The 22,663-nt window shown below is 42.9% G+C and overlaps 1 protein-coding gene across 1 annotated transcript; it reads right to left on the reverse strand.

Annotated features, from left to right (window-relative positions):
• Window positions 1–2,517: 2,517 nt before the first annotated feature.
• On the reverse strand, window positions 2,518–7,050 carry LOC129148897 (adenosine kinase-like). Its single transcript, XM_054715378.1, is given in 3 exon segments — window positions 2,518–2,633; window positions 5,084–5,380; window positions 6,606–7,050. Coding segments are annotated over 3 exon segments (858 nt in total).
• Window positions 7,051–22,663: the final 15,613 nt, after the last annotated feature.

The raw sequence follows: 22,663 nt of genomic DNA on the forward strand, positions 1-22,663 counted from the left end.
AATGTAAGGATTAAAAAATGTATAATGAAAAATGGCATGGCTATAGTAAAACAGTTGTGTAATTCTGTATAATAGGCAAAACAGCTTGTGACATTTTTCATTCTTTTTCCTGTTTGGGTACCGCTCTAGAACTGAAATGTGAATGCCTGTGAGTGAGCTAGGTCAGTGACTAATCCAACTGAGTGACATATACTGTGCTATAATTAAAATCAATGTTTCTAATAGGGCTAGCACATTGAACTCATCTTGAATTCTGTCACTTTTTGTTCCCTGAGGATAAGTTATTTTCCAAGAGGTTCTTTGGGCCCTCAGGTAACTAGGTTCTTGGACTGCTTTTCCACAAGTTCTCCAAGTATGTGTAGACATGTTAAAAACCTAAATGGAACAAAACTTGGGTGCATACTGAGACTCCCTACAATAAGCATGCCAAACTCAAAGGCTAACACGGGCCAAATAAACAAGGTTTAAGTTTATGTGAGCCGCAAAAAAACAAAAGCTTTACTTTTCATAGAAATGCAGGTTTATTTCTATAGAGACATGCTGAATACAAAGGGCTGAAATAAATGAGTAATTGTTAACATAAAATAATAGAACATTTTAATAAAAATTAATAATTTTTCTTGAACATTAACTTACCAGACACTGAATAATTGCACAAATTAATAAGCGTAACCCAAATAAACCTATTTTTCTTGTTCTCTGAAAGTGAAATATTTCCTACTGCACACACCAAACAAGTCAGACGTGGCAATCAGCTGCTAAAATATTCACTGCTAGTATTAGTGGACAGAAATGGTGCACCTGCATGTAAGGCACGTAAGGGAAATGAATGCAACATGATTATAGTAATCAGCCATTAGAGAACTTTGTAGTTCATTGTTAATAATATGTATAACAGGATATTGTAAAAATTAAGTTACAAAATTTTTATTGAAACATTTCTTACATGCCATTATGTTGGCTGGGCCACAAAAAATACTTGTGGGCTGCATGTGGCCCGCGGGACGCGAGTTTGACATGCTTGCCCTACAACTTCCTCTTCCTAGTCAAAACTTTGCAGTACAAGCTACAGTATGAATCTTTATGCAATAATTAATTATCAAATCTTGCAAAAAAAAATGGGAAAATAAGCAATCTTTTATCTTGACACTCTAAGATTGGTTCACAGGCCCAGGCTTTCACATACCAAACAACCTTGGGCTTTTTTTGTAACATCCTCCCTTGGCACAACCAGGGTGATAGAATAAAGCTGGCCTATAATCCAGATTTCAAATTACCTCCGCTGTGAATTAGTACTCTTTTACAAGATGAGCATTTTCTTTTCTGACTCTGATCCCTTTTCTCCTAGAGAAGTAAGCCTCCAGGCCCTTTGTGTTTTCTGTAACTTCGTGAGGCCTCTCTGAAGGAGCCTTATGTTAAAAAACCAAACAAACAAACAAAAAAACCACTGTCCATTAGAAAGTCTATGGGTATGGATAGGCAGACTCTTTAGCTTATGATGACAACCACTCCAGACTCAACTTCTCATTCACTTTCTACCTCTCTTTCTCATGGAAATCAAACACAGTGAACTATAAACTTTTTTTAAGCCAAGGACAGATGATTCACCTTCCTGCCTTGGTTCCCAAGTGCTGGGCATACCAATGTAGGAAAAGTATATTTCCCTAATTCATCTTCAGGCGATTGATAATGTTTATAGATCCCCCTTATTAGATCCACCCCATTTTATGCCAGCTCTTTTTACATAGGCCTCAAAATTTAATCCCACTAGATTGGGTATAATGTTCACCTGTTATTCAATTTATACTGGACAGGGGTACCCAAAGTCTATAACAGTACTCATCACCTAACTTGGTATCTCTGGCACCAAACTTGAGCATTAACACCACTGCTATGAGCCACAATGATTTTTCATCTGGGAATGTCCAGTTGTTTTTCATTTTATCTAGCCACATAATAGGTCAGGCTTATTCAATTACCATTCTGAACACCCACCACAAGTTAGGGGTTTGGGGACAGGCAGGATTCTCTATAAATATAAAAAAAAAGAAAGAAAGTGGCTTTTTAAAGAGTCTTTATAGTCAATATCTAAGAATGTCATATATCAACCCTTTTTGCTCTGTCCACACTCCCTGTTTCCTGGCAAGTTCAACAAAGTCCAATCAAATATTTTAGTTTGTGAATTTCCTTGAGAATCATGATGGTGTGGTTCTGGATTTTTATGTGCCCATCATCTGGACTACTTTGCATAATAGCCTAGAGAGAGAGAAAAGCATTTCTTCCACAAAACCTAAGCAACTATAATTAGATCCCTTTATTTTTGGGCATGATGGATAAAAAAATATATATTTTCCAAGAGTTTGCTGCTCCCACAGTTTTGCTATCTGGTTTAAAAACAAGACATCTTTATTCATTAACACTATGAGTTTGTCATTATGGATTGTTTCCAGAGAGGCTGCCAAATTTGGACATATTTTGCCATGTGCAGAAGTTTCATAGTGTATGTACTTAATGTCTTCAGTCACTCTTGGCAACCAAAACAAATGAAAATTCAGTTCCAAACAGTTTTAAGGTCTTTTCTCTTTTAATAGGCACAGTAATTGATAATGCTATTATAAATATATGCTGATATCCTTTGAGGAAAACCAAATGTGTAAAATTAATCAAACGTTTCTATTTCCCTTGCACATACCAGTGCAAAAGTTGGTATACCTGATTGACTACTTCCAAATTATGTAATTCTTAAAGTAAAATATTAGTCACCCTAGAAAAATATTTTTCAAACTGCAGATTATAGCCCATTAAGTAGTGAAGTCAAGTCAGTGGGTTGTTAACAACATTTTTATAAAGTGAATTATAATAGGACAGAGTAAGAAATACAAGTATGCATGGTATTTCAAAAAATATTTTGTGAAACTTTTATTTCTGTTAAATATTTATGTGAATATATGCATATATGTTTATAGATAGAGCCATAAAATTTAATACTGTGGATAGTAGTTGGAAAAAATTGAAATGTATTTTCATAGTTAATCACCAGTCTTCTTGGTTTAGAAGGTTTTTTTTTCTTAGCTCTTAATGCTCTGTATCTATCCTTTACCGCATAAATTGAGACAGCTACTACAGATATTGTCTGGAGGCAGACATAAATTATCAGACATGTTTGCTAAAACAGAGTACCATATACTTTGGGAATTCCAAATAGACCCAATTTTCTTCTTGGGAATAGTTTCTATTTCCTATAGGTTGAGTACCTAAAATGGCATATCTTTTCTGCTAACCCTATCCCTGTAGCATAGGTTAAAGCCTTTAAATTTTAAGCTGGAAAATCCACCACTCACATATGCCTTGTAACATCTAATTTTTTTGAAGGTACATATATATTTATTAAAATTATTTTAAAAAACTATACAAGGTACATTTTCACAGAAATAGAACAAAAAATCCTAAATTTCATATGGAACCACAAAAGACCAAGAACAGCCAAAGAAACCTTGAGAAAGAAGAACAAGGCTGGAGGCATCACACTTCTTGATTTCAAACTATATTACAAAGATACAGTAATCAAAACAGTATGATACTAGTATAAAAACAGAGACACACAGGTCAAGGGAACAGAATAGAAAGCCCAGAAATAAACCCGGATATATGTGATCAATTAATTTATGACAAAGGAACCATGAACATAGGAAACAATAATCTCTTCAATAAATGGTTTGGAAAATTGGACAGCCACATGCAAAAGAATGAAAGTGCACCATTACCTTACAACATACACAAAAATCACCTCAAAAGATTAAAGACTTGAAAGTAAGACCTGAAACCATTGAACTCTTAGAAGAAAAGGGGATAAGTTCCTTGACACTGGTTTGGTGACAATTTTTTGGATTTGACACCAAAAGCAAAGTCCGCAAAAGCAAAATAAACAATTGGGACTAGATCAAACTAAAATCACAATCAAACAAACAACCAAACAAAGAATATTTCTACACAACAAAAGAAACCATGAACAAAATGAAAGGGCAACCTATGGAATGGAGAAAATATTTGCAAATCACTTATCTGGTAAGGAGCTAATATCCAATATATATACCTTATACAACTCAACAAAAAACAAACATAAAACAAAACAAAAAAATCAAAAACAAACTGAAAGATCTGAGTATTTTCCCATAAAAGACATACATACACATGGCCAACAGGTATATGAAAAGGTGCTCAACATCATTAATCATCAGGGAAATGTAAATCAAAACCAAAATGAGATCAACTCACACCTGCTGGAGTGGCTATTACAAAAAAGACAAGAAATATGTGTTGGCAAGGACATACATGAAGAAAAAGGAACCCTTGTGCACTGTTGATGGAAATGTAAATTGATGTAGCAACTATGAAAAATAGTGTGGAATTTTCTCAAAAAATTAAAAATAGAACTACCATATGATCCAGCAATTACACTTCTGGGTATTTATTTGAAGAAAATGAAAACACTAACTCGGAATGATATCTGTACCCTCATGTTCATTGCAGCATTTTTTACAATAGCCAAGACATAGAAGCAACCTAAGTGGTCAGTATGATGGATGTAGGGATAAAGAAAATGTATATATACTTATAGATTTTTTATACATTTATACATTAAAATAACATTCAGCCATAAAAAAAGAAGGCAATCCTTCCATTTGCAATGATATGGATGAACCTTGAAGGCATTATGCTAAGTGAAATCAGTCAGAGAAAGACAAATAAGGTATGATCTCAGTTGCATGTGAAATCTAAAAACACCCGAAATAGATACAGAGAACATATTGATGATTGCCAGAAGTGTGTGTGTGTGTGTGTGTGTGTGTGTGTGTGTGTGTGTAAGCAAAATGAGTTAAGGTGGTTTAAAAAAAGTACGGTGTTTTGAATTAAATATAATAGAAAGAATGGAAATTTTGTTATAAATGATTAAGCTCCATAATACTGGTTTTCTCACACAGTTTGCATGTTTTGAATTAATTATGTTAGAAAGGATATAGACTTTTGTTATGAATGATTAATCTCCATAATAATGGTTTTCTCACACAGTTTGCACATGTACCTGTAGCCATTATAGTGTCATCACTCCCTTGGGTGAAAATCACAACTCGCTGCCTCTTCGAGTTCACCTTTGGCAGAGCTTGGGTCTTTCTGGCTATCTCTTTAATATCTTCAGTCTCAAAGCCTTGCTCTCTAGCAAAAGTGGCAACTTCTGTCTCATTTCCAAAAAGTATGTCAACATACGGCATAACTTTCATCAATGATTCCTTGTAGAATTGACTAATAAATGGTGCAGACAGGTTCAAAGTGAAAATTCTGTTGTCCGCAGAAGCTTGCTGAGCCACTTTTAACACCGACTCTGGTGAAACGGTAAGAAAAAAGCCTGTTATATAATAAACTTTTGCCTTTTCTACTAACAACCAATTTTTCTCCATATCAAGATGTTTTTCTTTTTTATAACAACTAGAGGCCCAGTGCACGAAATTCGTGCACGGAGGGGGGTTGTCCCTCAGCCCAGCCTGTACCCTCTCCAATATGGGACCCCTTGAGGGATGTCCGACTGCCTGTTTAGGCCCGATCCCAGTGGCATCCCTCTCACAATCCAGGACTGCTGGCTCCCAACTGCTTGCCTACCTGCCTTCCTGATTGCCCCTACCTGCTTCTGCCTGCCAACCTGATCACCCCCTAACCACTCTGCTGCCAGCCTGTTTGCCCCCAACTTCCCTCCTCTGCTGGCCTGGTCACCCCTAACTGCCCTCTCCTGCAGGGTTGATCACCTCCAACTGCCCTCTCCTGCTGGCCATCTTGTGGTGGCCATCTTGTGTCCACATGGGGGCAGGATCTTTGACCACATGTGGGCAGCTATATTGTGTGTTGCAGTGATGATCAATCTGCATATTACTCTTTTATTAGACAGGATAGAGGCCTGGTACAGGGGTGGGTGCCAGCTGGTTTGCCCTGAAGGGCATCCCGGATCAGGCAGGGGTTCCCTTGGGGTGTGGGGCGGCCTGAGCGAGGGGCCTGTGGTGGTTTGCAGGCCGCTCATGTCCCCTGGCAACCCAAGCAGAGGCCCTGGTATCTGGAATTTATTTTCCTTCTATAATTGAAACTTTGTAGCCTGGAGCGGAGCCAAGCCTGGGGCTCCCTCCGAGGCCGAGGCCGGCAGCCATTTGTGTTGGGGTTATAATTGAAACTTTGTTGCCTTAAGCGGGTGGGCCCGGCCAGGGTGTGCAGAAAGCTTTGCTTCCCCTGTTGCCGGCGGCAACCCTGGCCTGCTCTCTCAAGCTCCATTCTGCCGCCAGTTGTTTGAATTTGTTTACCTTCTATAATTGAAACTTTGTAGCTTGAGTGGAGGCTTAGGCCTGGCAAAGGCAGGCGGAAAGCTTGGCTTCCTCTGTTACCTAGGAAACCTTGCTCTCTGTGGCTGTAGCCATCTTAGTTTGGGTTAATTTGCATACTCGCTCTGATTGGATGGTGGGTGTGGCTTGTGGGCGTGGCTTGTGGGTGTGTCGGAGGTATGGTCAATTTGCATATTTGTCTATTATTAGGTAGGATTGGCAGCAGCAAGATTAACTACAAGGGACCTGTTGCCCCAGTGATGCATGCAGCACCAGTTCCTGTTGGCTGCTCATTCTGCTCATAGTAATGAGCATCCACATGCACTTCAGCAGCTTTTCTCTTCAGGATCTCCCCAAATTTATCTATCCCAATGCATCCAAAAAATGTTGCTGCTTTGTGTGGCTTCTGAATCATGCACTGGGCCACTTTAATTGAATTCTGGGTAGAACCGCCAGCATGATATTCGAATTTGAATTTTTTTACAAGTTCATTAAAGAGTTTCTTGTGTTTGTCTTCAGCCAAGATTTGGTCATTTGCTTTAAGAGAATACTTATCAAGGAAATCCTTATCCACTACAACAGTGATGTCGAGAAGAGGATTTCCCATTCCAAAGAGAATATTTTCACTCAGCGCTCACAATGCCTCCACCTTCAGCTTTTTGGGCTTCGGCTCCTCCTCTGTTGCGGCCATCTTCACACTCCCACCCCACTTAGGATCCAGCATGCACCCCACCCCTAAGGTGTTCCAGTGCCTCCCCATAACATCTAATTTAAAAGTGTTATTCAATACCTTCTGCAATACAAGCAAGATGTTAGGGACAATGGAGACCAAGGCATAATATGGCATCCTAGGAATTTGTTCCAGCAATAATACAGAAATGATTATTGGGATCTTGTCGCTCATGCAACTGGTTGGCTGAGGCCAAAAATGTATGAGCCTTTGCTTCGACTTATCTGAGGTTCTTTGTGTGATTCTCTCTTTAATAGCATCTTGACAGAACTAATATTTTCTATAGGTCTATTCAAATTGGCTGTAGTCGGGGGGCTTGGGACATTAAATAGCCAACATCCATGTCCTTTTAGTGTCCTGCTAATGGCAATGCTGTCATTTAGAACTTCCAATACTTCTAGATAGTTTATGTAATCCATTATCTTTCAATTTTGTGTTGTGAGGTGGCAAAAACTATTGTTTTTCTCTAAAGTAGCCTCTTAAACTGATCTACACTAATAAAAGAGTAAGATGCAAATTGACCGTACCTTTGCTACACCCGCCAATCAGGAGTGAGTATGCAAATTAACCCAACAAAGATGGTGGGTTAATTGCATACGCAGGCGCTGAGTGGCTGGAGGCAGGGCCTCTAGGCAGCTCTAGGCAGTGTGGGAAGGAGGAAAGGCACCTCCGGGCCTGAGTGAAAAGGCGGCTCCGGCTGGAGCGAAGGAGGTGCCAGCAGCCAGAGGAAGGAAGGCCCATTCTTGCATGAATCTTCATGCATCAGGCCTCTAGTAAAGATATATTTTCCCTGCATCAATTATTATAATTTTATCTTTCATACAAATAAAATTGAGTAATTTTATTAGCTTCTTAATAAGCCATTCTATACATCTTGTATCTGGTCATATTGCCTGTGAATATGATAATCATGCCCATTCAAAAATGTTCTGATTTTGTCTCATTACCACCACAGGTAAGGTGTATGTACAGAATGAATTGGTAATAATACCACTAGTTTATAGTTCTGTATTATGATTTCTTAGGTTATTAACCTCTGGTAAAGCAATCTTCTTAGATCAATGGCTATAAAACTGGGGAAATTTTTGCTATTCGGGTTATTTCACAACACCTGAAGACATTTTGGTTGTCAAAACTTTGGGGGAAGTGTGCTACTGGTATTTAGTGGGTAAAACCTAGGGATACTGTTAAACATAACACAATGCACAGGGCATCCCTCTCACCCCAATGCACACACAGAATTATTTGGTCCAAAACGTCAATAGTGCTGATGCTGATATTGAAAAGTCCTGTCCTGACCCTGACATTTAACCCTAATATTTCCTTGAGTCATTCAAAGTTAAGTTGACCTATTCCCTTAAGCACCTATCATTTATACAGAGGCTATACCATGTCCCTAACCCTGCTATTTCTTCTCAACCCCTTATTCTACTTCTCAAAACTTGACTAAATCTCAAACTCGAAATTAAATTAGCTCAGATCTTAAACAATGAATGTTCTAGGATTTTAACCAGGAGGAATAAATAGAGATTGAAAGTTGGTTTTGTTTCCATTTATCTATAATTCTGGTGAACTAGTGTATATAAGGTAAGTAAAGGGAGTTTGTTATGGATATATCATCTGCCGCTGGAAATAATATTTTAGGACTTAAAAAGGCTAAAATTAGGCTCAATCAATGTCATTTATACTACAGAAGGATTGATTTAACTCATCTTAGTGGGGGAAGATAATGAATTCAATTTGAAATATGATGAGATTGAGATGCCTATAAGTAATTCAAGTGGAGTTGTAAAGCAGGTAATTGAACATATTAAATTGTTGATAATAATAAAAATGTGGGCATCATCAGCCTATATATGGCAAATGAAGTATTGGGAGTGGATGATAACAGCTGAGGAAAAAATATAGATTTAGAAGAGAAAGTAGTCCACAACTGAACTCTTAGGTAACTCCAACATTTGATATCAAATAAAGGATTAATTCAGATTCAATATCTTTCTACTATATCAGTCTGTCTCCTAGACAGAAGGGGAATTGAATTTAATCATTCAATAAAATTTTATATTAAACACCTATTATATGCCAGAAACTATTGTAAGTACTTGGATATATTAGTAAACGAAACTGACAAAAATACCAGACCTTAGGTAAGCTTATGCATAGCAAGTTTCTTTATAATGAAACAGGGGTTTCAGAGGTATTCCCTGTTCTAAATCCTCTGGTTCTCTGAAAACCTAAATTCCCACCTTCAATATTAGAGAGAAATTTTGATGCAATTCTATTCACCCCTTCTCCCCACTTCAGTATCTTTGTTCAATATTGCATGTGATTTATAGGTTTCTTACAAATTTGCTGGTTGCTTTAAATAAGTTACATAGATAATACAGCGATCCAGAAATTAGAGAGACTTTGGCCTTGGACAAAAGGAAAGAGAAAAAAAGTTACATAAAAAGAATGAGAGGCCTTCATAATGAAATAAATTACATTATAAATACAAGTTAAGAAAAGTAGACAAAGAAATCTCAATTCCAAGACTGACAAAATATAACAAAGATGGGACAACATAGCTACACAGTATTGGAGGGAGTTAGGGTAAAAGGGTGGGCCTGGTTTGAAAATGCATTAGGAAAAGAATATTTAGAGAAAACAGAGGTAAACTCAAACAATCATCTTTCTGATTTTGTATCTTTGCTCTTCTTTATCTCAGACTTGAGTTTTACTCCCATCAGGCAACAAATGGATGAGTCAGACCACATAATGAATGCATTGAACTACAATTTTATGATAATACTTTAGACTTTCTCAGCACTTTTGAAATAGTCCTATTATTGTAAGGGAGGTGAATCACTGATAGAAAGAACCCAGTTATATATATATATATATATATATATATATATATATATATTTTTTTTTTTTTTTCATTTAAGGCTTGTATGTTTATTTAACTGTGAAATTATAGTTTAGAAGCACATTTATTTTATTTTATTTTATTTTATTTTATTTTATTTTATTTTATTTTATTTTATTTTATTATCACCATTCATCTCCCCTATACCATCTTTCACATCCACCCTCTCACCCCTCCCACAATCACCACACTTGTTATCCTTGTCCATGAGTTCTTCCTCTTTTTTTCATTTTGATCAATCCTTCCATCCTCCCCAATAACTGCCCCCCCCCATCGCCAGAACTGTCTTCTTGCTCTCTATGAATCTGTCTCTATTTTGCTTGTTATTTACATTTGTTCATTAAATTCTACATATGAGTTAGATCATATGGTACTTGTCTTTCTCTGACTGGCTTATTTCACTTAGCATACTGTTCTCCAGGTCCATCCATTGCTGTTGCAAAGGGTAAAATTTTCTTCCTTTTTCAGCCAAGTGTATTCCATTAATACCATATCTATTTTATCCATTTATTTACTGATGGACACTCAGAGCCCAGTACTTAATGACAGCTTTTCTACTTCACCTTTAAATAACCTTATTACTACTGTGAGGCCTCTATCTATTTTTGTGTACCCCTGAAATTATATATCAATGAAAGGACCATGTTTAGAGAAATATTAAACTTCAGAGCCTTATGTTGCAACTCAAAGACACTTAAAATTTTTTATTGATTTCAGAGAGAGAGAGAGAGAGAGAGAGAGAGAGAGAGAGAGAGAGAAACACTGATTTGTTGTTCACCCATTTATGCGTTCATTGGTTGCTTCTTGTATGTGCCTTAACTGGGTATCAAAACCAAAACCTTGGTGTAATAGGACAACACTTTAAACAACAGAGTTACCTGGCCAGGGCAACTCAAGGACACTTATAAAATAATTTCAGTTCCTAATGATTCCATTTGTCTTTTTCAATGCCTCTGACTGCTGAGAAATTGATAATTGCTAATATTCCCCTGAGACCTATCCATTATCTTGTATCAATCATAGAAGCTCAAGTGGAGAAAACATAAGAATTTCCAGGGGTTAGGGTTTTTTTTGCACTACATATTCCCTTTTATTACCCCTTATAGATTATAATATATACCTCCTATCCTTATACTTAAATACCACTGTTTTAGTGAGACACTGTTACTTATGAGAATGGGATTCGTTCCTTATGTGTGTTAGGAGGTTAGAAAGGTTGAAGTGGACTGACCAGTTTGATATATTTAATCTATTCCACAGATATATTTCTCATACAAACTCCTAATCCAAGTAACAATGAGTTTTCTGTACTATCCAGGTTAAATTTCAAAAAATGCAGGTTCAGCCCTAGCCAGTTTGGCTCAGTGGATAAAGTGTAGGCCTGAGGACTGAAGGGTCCCAGGTTTGATTCCAGTCAAGGGCATGTAGGTTGCAGCTCTTTCCAAGCCTATATATATATATATACTAGAGGCCTGGTGCATGAAATTTGTGCATGGGAGAGGAGGGTCCCCTCAGCCCAGCATGCACCCTCTCCAATCCGGGACCCCTTGGAGGATATCCAACTGCTGGTTTAAGCCCAATCCCCGGACCACCCTCTCACAATCCTGGACTGCTGGCTCCCAACTGCTTGCCTGCCTGCCTTCCTGATTGCCCCTAAATGCTTTTGCCTGCCAGCCTGATCACCCCATAACCACTCCCCTGCCAGCCTGATTGATGCCTAACTGCTCCCCTGCCAGCCTGATTGCCCCTAACTGCCCTCCCCTGCAGGCCTAGGTCCCCCCCAACTGCTCTTCCCTGCAGTCCCCATCGCCCGCAACTTCCCTCCTCTGCCATCCTGGTCACCCCTAACTGCCCTCCCCTGCAGGCTTGATAGCCCCCAACTGCCCTCCCTTTCAGGCCTGGTCTCTCCCAACTGCCCTCCCCTGCTGGCCATCTTGTGGCAGCCATCTTGTGTCCACATGGGGACAGCCATCTTTGACCACATGAGGGCAGCCATCTTGTGTGTTGGAGTGATAGTCAATTTGCATATCACTCTTTTATTAGATAGGATATATACATACATACATACATACATACATACATACAGGTTCAAAAGTCTAAAAATGAAATGCCTCATACAGAAATATCATAGAACACTCCACCTATCTGGCTAGCACCTGACTTATGAATGAAGTTTACTGGCTATTAAGTCCTGTTTCAGTTACCATTGCAATATAACTAACCATCCAAACTTAATGGCATGTACCAACTTATTTATTATGCACATATGTTTTACAGGTTAGGAATTGGGAAAGGACACATCAGAGATGGATTGTTTCTGCTCCACAGTGTCTATGGCCTCAGCTTGGAAGAATCAAAGACTGAGAGCTAACATCATCCGAAGCCCCACTCACTCCCATGTTTGGCAATTGGTGCTGTCATCTCTGATCTCAGCTGGGACAGTCTGCTGGAACCTGTGACCTCTTCACATAACTTCTTAGACTTCATTACAGCCTCGTGGCTTTTTTCCAAGAGCAAGTGTCCCAGTAGTCACAAAGTAGAAACTCTATCACCTTTTATGTTCTAGCCTTGGAACGCACATAGAATCAGTTGTTCCATAGTTACAAGCCCACTTAAATTGAATGGGAGAGAACATAAACCCCAACTCTTGATGAAAGAAATGTCAAAGTCACATTTTAATAAGAGCATATGATATGGAAGATATTGTTATAGTTAACTTTGGAAAATGTAATTTGTCACAACTTGCCCACTGGCTATAACAATTATCATCTTTCCCACAAGCAAAATACACTGATCCCCTCCTCCAAGTCTAATCCCATATGACATAAGTTTAACTACCAGATAACATTCTCTAAATAAAGTGTAGGTATAGATGAAGATGCTCAGGTTTGGTTCTTAACATACAGTTTGTTGAGTATATCTTGACTTGAAGATAGGAAAACTAAAGTTACAAGTTATCTGATAGACATACTCAACATACAGTTGTGGGGGCAGGCCTAACATAGCCACTATAGACACTGATGGAAATGAGAGGAGGGAAAAATAGAACAAATGTTGCAATCACTAGTTCATAGCAATTCTGAAATCTAAGTATGAATATGTTGCCAATTCCTCCTTGTGTTCTATTGCTTGGAAATTGCTTTCTATTATTCCTCACTCTACCTTCTGGTCACTTGGTTCCAACTCTAAGGCATCTTTTCTTGTTGCATAAAAACAATAGTTTATGTTTGAAGCTGAATAATTCTCTCAATTTGCTTCCTCCTGTAGTAGTATGGACATCCAAAGCACTCCATTTTGTAACATTTCTATCCTTATTAGTCCAAGCTGATACAATTTCTTGAAAAACTTTGTGGGCTTTCTGTGTCCTAATTTATAATTCATTCCATTAGGGGGGGAAAGCCATGCGAGACTATAGTAGGTAGTTAAAATTTTTAAAAGCTCTATTGTTTAGCAAAAAGGATCTGTAAGGTATGTCCTTAATATCCTTAGAAGACCTTTGTCTATCTGAAATATTCTAGGAGGAACTATCTGACATCTTTTTGAGGTTTTAATAAAATATTTTACAATCCCAATCTGGTTTTGATATTTGGCCTAAAGCCCTTTCTAATTTGAGAATCACAGTCTAGACAGGCTAGCAGAGAGAAACAAACTTATTTTTCAAACCCAATAAGTTCTGGATTCTTTAAGTTAATTCTTTAGCTCACATCTCTCCCCCCACATCTACACATATAAAAACCTAAGCAACTGAATAACCGAACAACCTGTCAATCAGTCGCTATGATGTGCACTGACCACCAGGGGGCTGACACTCAATGCAGGAGCTACCCTCTGGTGGTCAGTGTGCTCCTACAACCAACCTCTCCCGGCCCCTACCTCCAGCTGGCTGGCCCTGATAGTCCTGATCTGGCCAGCTGGCCAACCTCCCTTGGCCCCTCCCCCTGGCCCACCTCCCACAGCCTCAATTGGCCTGGCCAGGTCAAGGGACCCCACCTGTGCACGAATTCGTGGACTGGGTCTCTAGTGTTATAATATTCAGTGAAAAGAAGTCAAGAGTCACTTTCAATGTTTTGCCTGTATATCTCTCTATATAGACAGATAATCAAGTTTATTAGGTATATTTCCTATTTTCCATATTACTATAGTAGGACATTGCTGCTTTCTGCTGCTGTGTAATAAGGACTCCATTTTTTTTTCAGCTTCCAATTTTCTTTAAGCCCTTACCAACTGCCCCTTCCAGGTCTGTATGATTTTTCTACTACTCTTTTCAAGACCTTTCCATTTTCCATGTGCTACCTGGCCCTAAAGCCAATGACACAAATTTTTAGGTTTTGTTATAAAAGCACTCCACCTACAGGTACAAACTTATATTCCAGTTAACTCTTGCTGAATAATAAATCATTCCAAACTTAGAGGCAGAAATAAACAACCATTTTATTATGATGACAAGTCCTTTGGGTTAGGAATTTGGACAGGACAAAACAAGAATTTCTTGTTTTTGTTCAAAAATATCTAGGGTCTCAGCGAAGATGCTCAAAGACTGGGGGTTGGGACCACTCGAAGACTTATTTATTCACATATCTGGAATTTGATGCAGTCCATTGGCTGGGGCCTTAGCTGAGGTTGTTGGTGAGAACTTCTACATGTGTCTTCTTCATGTGGCTACTTGGAGACTTCTTTTTTAGAGAGATTATCTTGAGGACATACATCATCATGTGTCCCAGGGGTTAATCATTACAGCTTGGAATATTTGAACCAATCAAAAAGAACAACCCATCTCTAATGCATTTAGGCACTGTTCTGGCAGCAATTCAAGTAAAAATATGAATGTGATAAGTAACCAGAATGTCTGGTTGGACACATTGTTATGTTTCACATTGTCCCACAGCACCCTTAAGTTTTTCTGATGTTTTTTGGTTTGTTTTTTTTGTTTGTTTTTTGGTTCTCTGATTGAGTGATATTTCAACTCTCTGTCTTCTAATCCACTGATTCAATCCTCAGCTTCCCCTAATCTGCTGTGTATTCCTTCTAATGTGTTCTTTATTTGTGTTATGTCATTCTTTATCTTAGACTGTTCTTTTTTCATAATTAATACATCTTTGTTCATACTGTTGAGCATCTTTACCATCATTACTCTGAACTCTGTTTCAGATACATTTCTTATTTCTGCTTCATTTATTTCTTCTTCTGGAGAATTCTCTAGTTCTTTCATTTGGGGGTTGTTTCTTTGTCTCCTCATTTTGGTTGTCTGTTTGGGTTTGTATTAGGTAGATCCTCTACACCTCTCAATCTCTAGTGCAGGACAGTATTAAAGGCTGTTTTTGACTAATTGGATCAGGCAAAGACTCAAAGTCTCCAGAGACTGCTTCTGTCTACAGACTAATAGGATTCCGACTTGAATTGCCCTCAGGCAATTGTCCTTAGGTATAGCGAGAGTGTTTTCAGTGTGGGGCAGTTGCTTCTGTCTGGAGGCTAATTGTTACTTTTACTCTTTTAAGTGGCCTCAGGACAAGGTGTTTTCCAATAGTGTGTCTTCCTCCAAGGCAAGGCAAATGGCTATGTGGGAAAGATGTCCTCTGCTGGATGAAGGAATGACTCAGCCCAGGAAACTTAGGGTGCCTGCCTTCTGAGCTCTATCCCTCGAGTCCCCAGTCCTGGCTTCTGCTCTCACAGTTCCAGTTCACTTCACCCCCCCTCTGCCAGGGCACAAGGTGGGTGGCTCCACAGGGAATTTTTGTGCATTGGCCCTTCAAGAGGGTGCCTGAACTTTCATTTGCCACTCCCCGGCAGACAGCACCCTGGTGCTTTTCACAGCTAGATGTTATGTGGGTACTCTCCTCAGATTTGGTGCTCTCTGCTCGGGAGCCCAGTTTGGGGATTAGATCCCAGAGTTCTCAGTGCCCCCCGCCCCAAGCCCCCAGCTGATATATCTCTCCATGACTTCAGTTGCTGCCTGGCCAGCCCTTTCGCACCTCCACCCCTCCTACCAGTCTCTATGTGGATTCCACCTTCGGTACTGGGGTATCAGGGTTCTCTACTGTGAGTTTTCCGTTGATTATTCAGGAAGCTTTTCTGTATTTCAGTTGTAATTCCAGCTTGTTCCTGGGAGCATGTCTTTGCAGCATCCACATACTCTACTGCCATTTTTAATGATTGGTTGGACACATTGTCATGTAAGCCTGGATGATTTGGTATAACAGAGACCACTTAACCTCAGAAGATCATCCACCATGAAAATGTTACAACCATGTTAGTTGGAAATAATTCATCAGATCATTACAAATAGTCTTATGTGAGGCACTTTGTGAAAGACACCAAAGTTGTAGACAGAACTGGAAGTCTATTATACAGATGATTGTTTGAAGTTGTCAGCTCAGAAACTCTGCACACAGTTATATGCTTCTGAAAATTACCGCATAGTCTTCCTGAGAAAATTATAGTGAATTTTATTGGATTTCTATTGATTTTTACATGGAATGATGCCATTCAACAACCCGCAAACATTCCTGAACCTAGGAACACACAACAAGTCCTAAAGCTGCTAAGATAGCCTTATCAAAATTTATATAATATTGATAAGAATATTGATATAATATTGAGATCCTATTGTAAATATAATTTTGAATTGGTCCTCTTTTTTAACTTTATTTGTATTTGTTTATACTATAACAGATGTCCCCATTTCCCCTCACTTTTTCCCACCTCCACTCAGCCCACACCCCCACCTTCCCTCTGGCCTTCACCACACTGTTGTCTGGTGATCCCACTTCAGGGAATATATCATAAGAATCCCAAAATACCAATTCAAAAGAATATATGCACCCCTATGCTCATAGCAGCATTATTTACAATAGCTAATATCTGGAAACTTCAGTAGATGAATGTATAAAAAAAAAGCTATGGTATATCTACACAATGGAATACTACATGTCTGTAAAACAGAAGAAACTCTTACCCATTTGTGACAGCATGAATGGACCTGAAGATTATTATGCTAAGTGGATAGGCCCTCTTCATCTACAATTATATCAAAACTAGAGGCCCGGTGCACGAAATTCGTGCACTGGGGGTGGGGGTGGGGGGGTGTGCCCCTCAGCCCAATCTGCACCCTCTTCAATCTGGGACCCCTCAGGGGATGTCCAACTTCCAGCAGTCGGACATCCCTCTCACAATCCGGAACCGCTGGCTCCTAACCACTCACCTGCCTGCCTGCGTGATTGTCCCTAACCCCACTGCCTGCCTGCCTGCTCGCCCCTACCTTGATCTCCTGCCAGCCTGATTGCCCCTACCTTGTCCTCCCCTATCAGCCTGATCACCCCAAACTGCCTGTGCCTTGGCCCCCAGTCTGGCCTCCCTCTGGAGGCACCACCCCCATAACCCCAATGCTGCTGCCACTGCAGCTGGTTATGGCTGCCTGAGCCTTGGCCTTTGTAGCCACTGCGGCTTTGTCTGGAAAGATGTCCGGAAGACAACCACTCTAATTAGCATATTATCCTTTTATTAGTATAGATTTGGGGACCATTAAAACCACGCAGAACTTGAAGAAAACACATGGCCCTGGTCAGTTTGGCTTAATGGAGAGAGCATCGGCCTGTGGACTGAAGAGTCCAGGTTTGATTCTGATCAGGGGCACACATGCCTGGGTTTTGGGCTCAATCCCCAGTAGGGGGCCTGTGGGCGGCAGCTGATCAGTGATTCTTTTTTTTTTTTTTAATATATTTTATTGATTTTTCACAGAGAGGAAGGGAGAGGGATAGAGAGCTAGAAACATCGATGAGAGAGAAACATCGACCAGCTGCTTCCTGCACACCCCCCACCAGGATATGTGCCAGCAACCAATGTACATGCCCTTAACTGGAATCAAACCTGGGACCTTCCAGTCCGCAGACCGACGCTCTATCCACTGAGCCAAACCGGTTTCGGCTGATCAGTGATTCTTATCATTGATGTTTCTATCTCTCTCTCCCTCTCCCTTTCTGACATTTTAAAAATATATATTTTTTAAAGAAAACACATGAGCTTCACTTTGGTCTTTGTCATCTTACAATATCCTTTGTGCAGTGTTTTAACTTCCCTCAACTTTCCTTTACCCACCTTTAAAGTGCAATCTATTTTGGGGAAGATGATCAGGAAAGTGATTCCAATGGGTAGAAGTTTTTTTTGGAGGGGATGGGTCATGAAGATATTTAAAAATTGAGCATGGTGATGGTTGTACCACTCTGAATTTACTTTAAAAAACCAGTTCATTGTACACTTTAGGTGACATGTACAGTATATGGATATTTCTCAACAAAGCTGTTCTTTTATTTCTTTTTAAATAAAGACCAGTCTTATAATCAATTGCAGATGTTTACAGAGGCCCCTCAAGATTTGCTCACCATGTCCCAAATCACGGCTGTGATTCCCAGTTGCCTCCAGTCCTGGTGGATCTGGATGGTGTGGTTTGCAAAGGAGAAGGTGGCAAGAGGCTTATGGAATTTCGGCAACCCCATTCCCCCTGGTCTCCTCATAGGGCACCAGGGCCATTCCCACTGTGCCAACTCTGCTCCCTTTAACCTGTTGGGCAAAAGAATCCTGCGTGCTCTGGCCAGAAAGTGCATTCTTTCTTAGGTGGCCCGGATGCTTTTTTTAAGGTCGTTTTATGGATTCAAAAGAATAAACAGAGATGTGGAAAGCTTTTGTCAAAATCCTTTTACATGGTTCTTCCAGTGTCATGGGAAATGAGATGTGGCTCTGAATTCATCCCAAAGTGTGTCTTTGGGCAAAAGCACCCAGAACGGCACAACTCCTGCAGAATCCTGGGAGAAGGTAGCGCTTTCTACACTGCCCAGGCCACGTGGACTACAGCAGTACCCGCCCAGGTGGGCAGGGTGTTTCTGCTGTTTTGTTTTGGTCTGGCCTCCACCCCGTCAGCCACAGACCTGTGCCTGCACTGAGACTGAATGCTTTGATGGCCCTACTTTTTGGTGGACAGTGGATGCACTCCCAGAGACTGGCAGTTAGACTCTGGTGGCTTCTGAGTCCCTTGTGGGGAGAGTCCGGCCCTAGGTCAAGAACAGACTCAGGCGTCCTCGGCCAGGAGGCCTCCTTGGGCTAGGGGCCGCCACAGTTTGAAGGCTGGCCATGACCCCAATCCTGGCAGGGGTCTCCTCTGGGGTGCTGGCAGGCCTGGGCTAGGGCTGCGGGAGGTTTAGAGGCTGGTCACGCCCCCGATCCTGGTGGGGATCTCCTCTGGGCGGCTGGCAGGCCTGGGTTAGGGTCACTGGCGGTTTGGAGACCGGTCACGCCCCCAATCCTGGTGGGGGTCTTCTCTGGGGTGCTGGCAGGCCTAGGCTAATGGCCACCCTGGTTTAGAGACTGGTCACGACCCCGATCCTGGTGGGGGTCTCCTCTGGGGTGCTGGCAGGCCTGGGCTCTGGCGCCGCAAAGGGAGAGGTTCCTGAATCTGCTTCCCACACACCTAGGCTAGGATACATCTTGTAGGAGGCGGCTTTAATGCCCGGGGTCGGTGACCAGGTCCTCCGGAGCCTCGCTTTCTGGGCTGCAGTCCCACGTCTCCCAGTGCCCCAGCCTCGGATGCGCCCATGCAGTTGCCCCCACCACCAGCCACCTCAGCGCAGGCCACAGCAGCTGAAGCCAGCCTCTTGGAAGCCAGGCCACCACACCCACCACCTCTAGTAGCTCTCTGCTGCTTGCTCTCTGTGCCCTGTCCACTGGGGTGGGGGAGTGCTCCCAGCCCAGAGGCCCTCCCTCCCTCCGCAGCCTGGCTTGGGAAGCTGGCCTCATGCTGGGGCTACTATGCCAGCATGCCCACTCGGCTACTATGGGTGCGACTCGGGCCCCACGGAGGCCAACCTGGAGAACGTGGACCCCAGCTCTGCATCCGGCTGCTGCAGATGGCCTCGGTGGTCAACTACCACCTGCTCCTTCCACTGGCCCCATTGATCCCTCTCAGCACCAGCCATTTAGGCGAGGGTGGCGATTGCCCAGGGACATCACCCCTGGAGTGGCTGGCCATGCCAGGCCACGCCCCCCCGGGTCGCGATGGGTCCCGGGACCCCGCGGAGGCTGCTGGCCGTGCCCGGCCACGCCCCCCCGGGTCGCGCTGGGTCCCGGGACCCCCTGGAGGCTGCTGGCCATGCCCGGCCACGCCCCCCTGGGTCGCGATGGGTCCCGGGAGGCTGCTGGCCGTGCCGGCCACGCCCCCCGGGTCGCCATTGAACCTGGGACCCCTGGGAGGCTGCTGGCCATGCCCGGCCACGCCCACCGGGGTCGCGATGGGTCCCGGGACCCCCGGGAGGCTGCTGGCCGTGCCTGGCCACGCCCACCCGGGTCGCCATTGAACCTGGGAACCCCGGGAGGCTGCTGGCCGTGCCCGGCCATGCCCACCGGGGTCGCGATGGGTCCCGGGACCCCCGGGAGGCTGCTGGCCGTGCCCGGCCACGCCCACCCGGGTCGCCATTGAACCTGGGACCCCCGGGAGGCTGCTGGCCGTGCCCGGCCACGCTCCCTGGGTCGCGATGGGTCCCGGGACCCCCGGGAGGCTGCTGGCCGTGCCCGGCCACGCCCCCTGGGTCGCGATGGGTCCCGGGACCCCCGGGAGGCTGCTGGCCGTGCCCAGCCACGCCGCCCCGGTCGCCATTGAACCTGGGACCCCCGGGAGGCTGCTGGCCATGCCCGGCCACGGCCCCCGGGTCGCCATTGCACCTGGGACCCCCGGGAGGCTGCTGGCCGTGCCCGGCCACGTCCCCCCGGGTCGCGATGGGTCCCGGGACCCCCGGGAGGCTGCTGGCCGTGCCCGGCCACGCCCCCCCGGGTCGCGATGGGTCCCGGGACCCCGGGGAGGCTGCTGGCTGTGCATACCACGCCCCTCTAGGGTTGCCATCACTCACCAGGACCCCCGGAACTAAGAGGATTTGGCGCCGCCATCTTGGTTTTCTCAATGGCCAGTTAGGCCACTCGGAGTCCCGCCCCCAGCCTCTGGCAGGCCCAATCATGGGCATAGCGGAGGTGCGGTCAATTTGCATGTTTCTCTATTATAATGTAGGATAATTTTTCTGGTAATTGCATTTTCTTCATAACTGGGAATATTCATTTCAATGTATGAATGTATGAATATTAATTTCACACATTCCCTCGAAGTGCAGCATGCATAAAATATATTTGAATGGCAAACAACAACACTAAAGTACACCAATAAATTATATATCCATTTCATATTTCAGAAATGACCATTATTGTGGGGCATGTTTTAAAGCAAAGGGAAAGTACCACTTTTTTAAAATATATTTTACTGATTTTTTACAGAGAGGAAGGGAGAGGGATAGAGAGCTAGAAACATCAATGAGAGAAACATCGATCAGCTGCCTTCTGCACACCTCCTACTGGGGATGTGCCCGCAACCAAGGAACATGTCCTTGACCAGAATCAAACCTGGGACCTTTCAGTCCACAGGCCGACACTCTATCCACTGAGCCAAACTAGTTAGGGTGAAAGTGCCACTTTTTAATTTATACATTAAGATTTGCACCTTTATCATAAATATACTTTTTAAAGTACTAAAAATACTGATAGAATTTCACAAGTGAGTTAAAAACCATTATAACTTTGATTGCTATTTGAATTCTTCCTCTGATTCAGGTCACCCATGGTTCATCCTATCATCTAAGATCCCCTGAGTAGTATTCTTACTGGATTCTCCAGAGCCTAAAGTGTAGTAAATGACCATCCTATCTAATAAAAGAGTAATATGCAAATTGACCATACTGCCACTACACCCACAAGCCATGCCCTCCAGCCAATCAAGAGTGAGTATGCAAATTAACCCAACCAAGATGGCTGTGGCCACAGAGAGCAGGAGGCTTGGGTTTCCCCAGCAATGGAGGAAGCCAAGCTTTCTGCCTGCCCTGGCCGGCCCAGGCCTCTGCTCAAGGCTACAAAGTTTCAATTATAGAAGATAAATAAATCCCAACAAAAATGGCTGTGGCCATGGAGTGAGCAGGAGGCTTGGCTCTGCTCAAGGCTACAAAGTTTCAATTATAGAAGATAAACAAATCCCAGACACCAGGGCTTCCACTTGGGTCACCGGGGGGCGTGGCTGGCCTTCAAACCACCACATGCCCCTCGCCCAGGCCACCCCATGCCCCAAGGGAACCCCCACCCTGATCCGGGACACCTTTCAGGGCAAACCAGCCAGCCCCCACCCTTGCACCAGGCCTCTATTCTATCTAATCCTATCTAATAAAAGAATAATATCCAAATTGACCCTCATTCTAACACACAAGATGGCTGCCCCCATGTGGTCAAAGAAGACTGCCCCCATATGGACACAAGATGGCCACCACAAGATAGCCAGCAGGGGAGGGCAGTTGGGAGGGACCAGGTTTGCAAGGGAGGGCAGTTAGGGGTGACCAGGCCAGCAGAAGAGGGCAGTTAGGGGTGACCAGGCCTGCAGGGGAAGGCAGTTAGGGGCAAACAGGCTGGCAGGGGAGCAGTTAGGCATCAATCAGGCTGGCAGGGTAGTGGTTATGGGGTGATCAGGCTGGCAGGCAGAAGTGTTAGGGGCAATCAGGAAGGCAGGCAGGCGAGCAGTTGGGAGCCAGCAGACCTGGATTGTCAGAGGGATGTCTGACTGCCCGTTTAGGCCCGATCCTACCTGGCCTAAATGGG

The sequence above is a fragment of the Eptesicus fuscus genome, chromosome 1, assembly GCF_027574615.1.
Source record: "Eptesicus fuscus isolate TK198812 chromosome 1, DD_ASM_mEF_20220401, whole genome shotgun sequence".
In the NCBI taxonomy this organism is placed as follows: domain Eukaryota; kingdom Metazoa; phylum Chordata; class Mammalia; order Chiroptera; family Vespertilionidae; genus Eptesicus; species Eptesicus fuscus.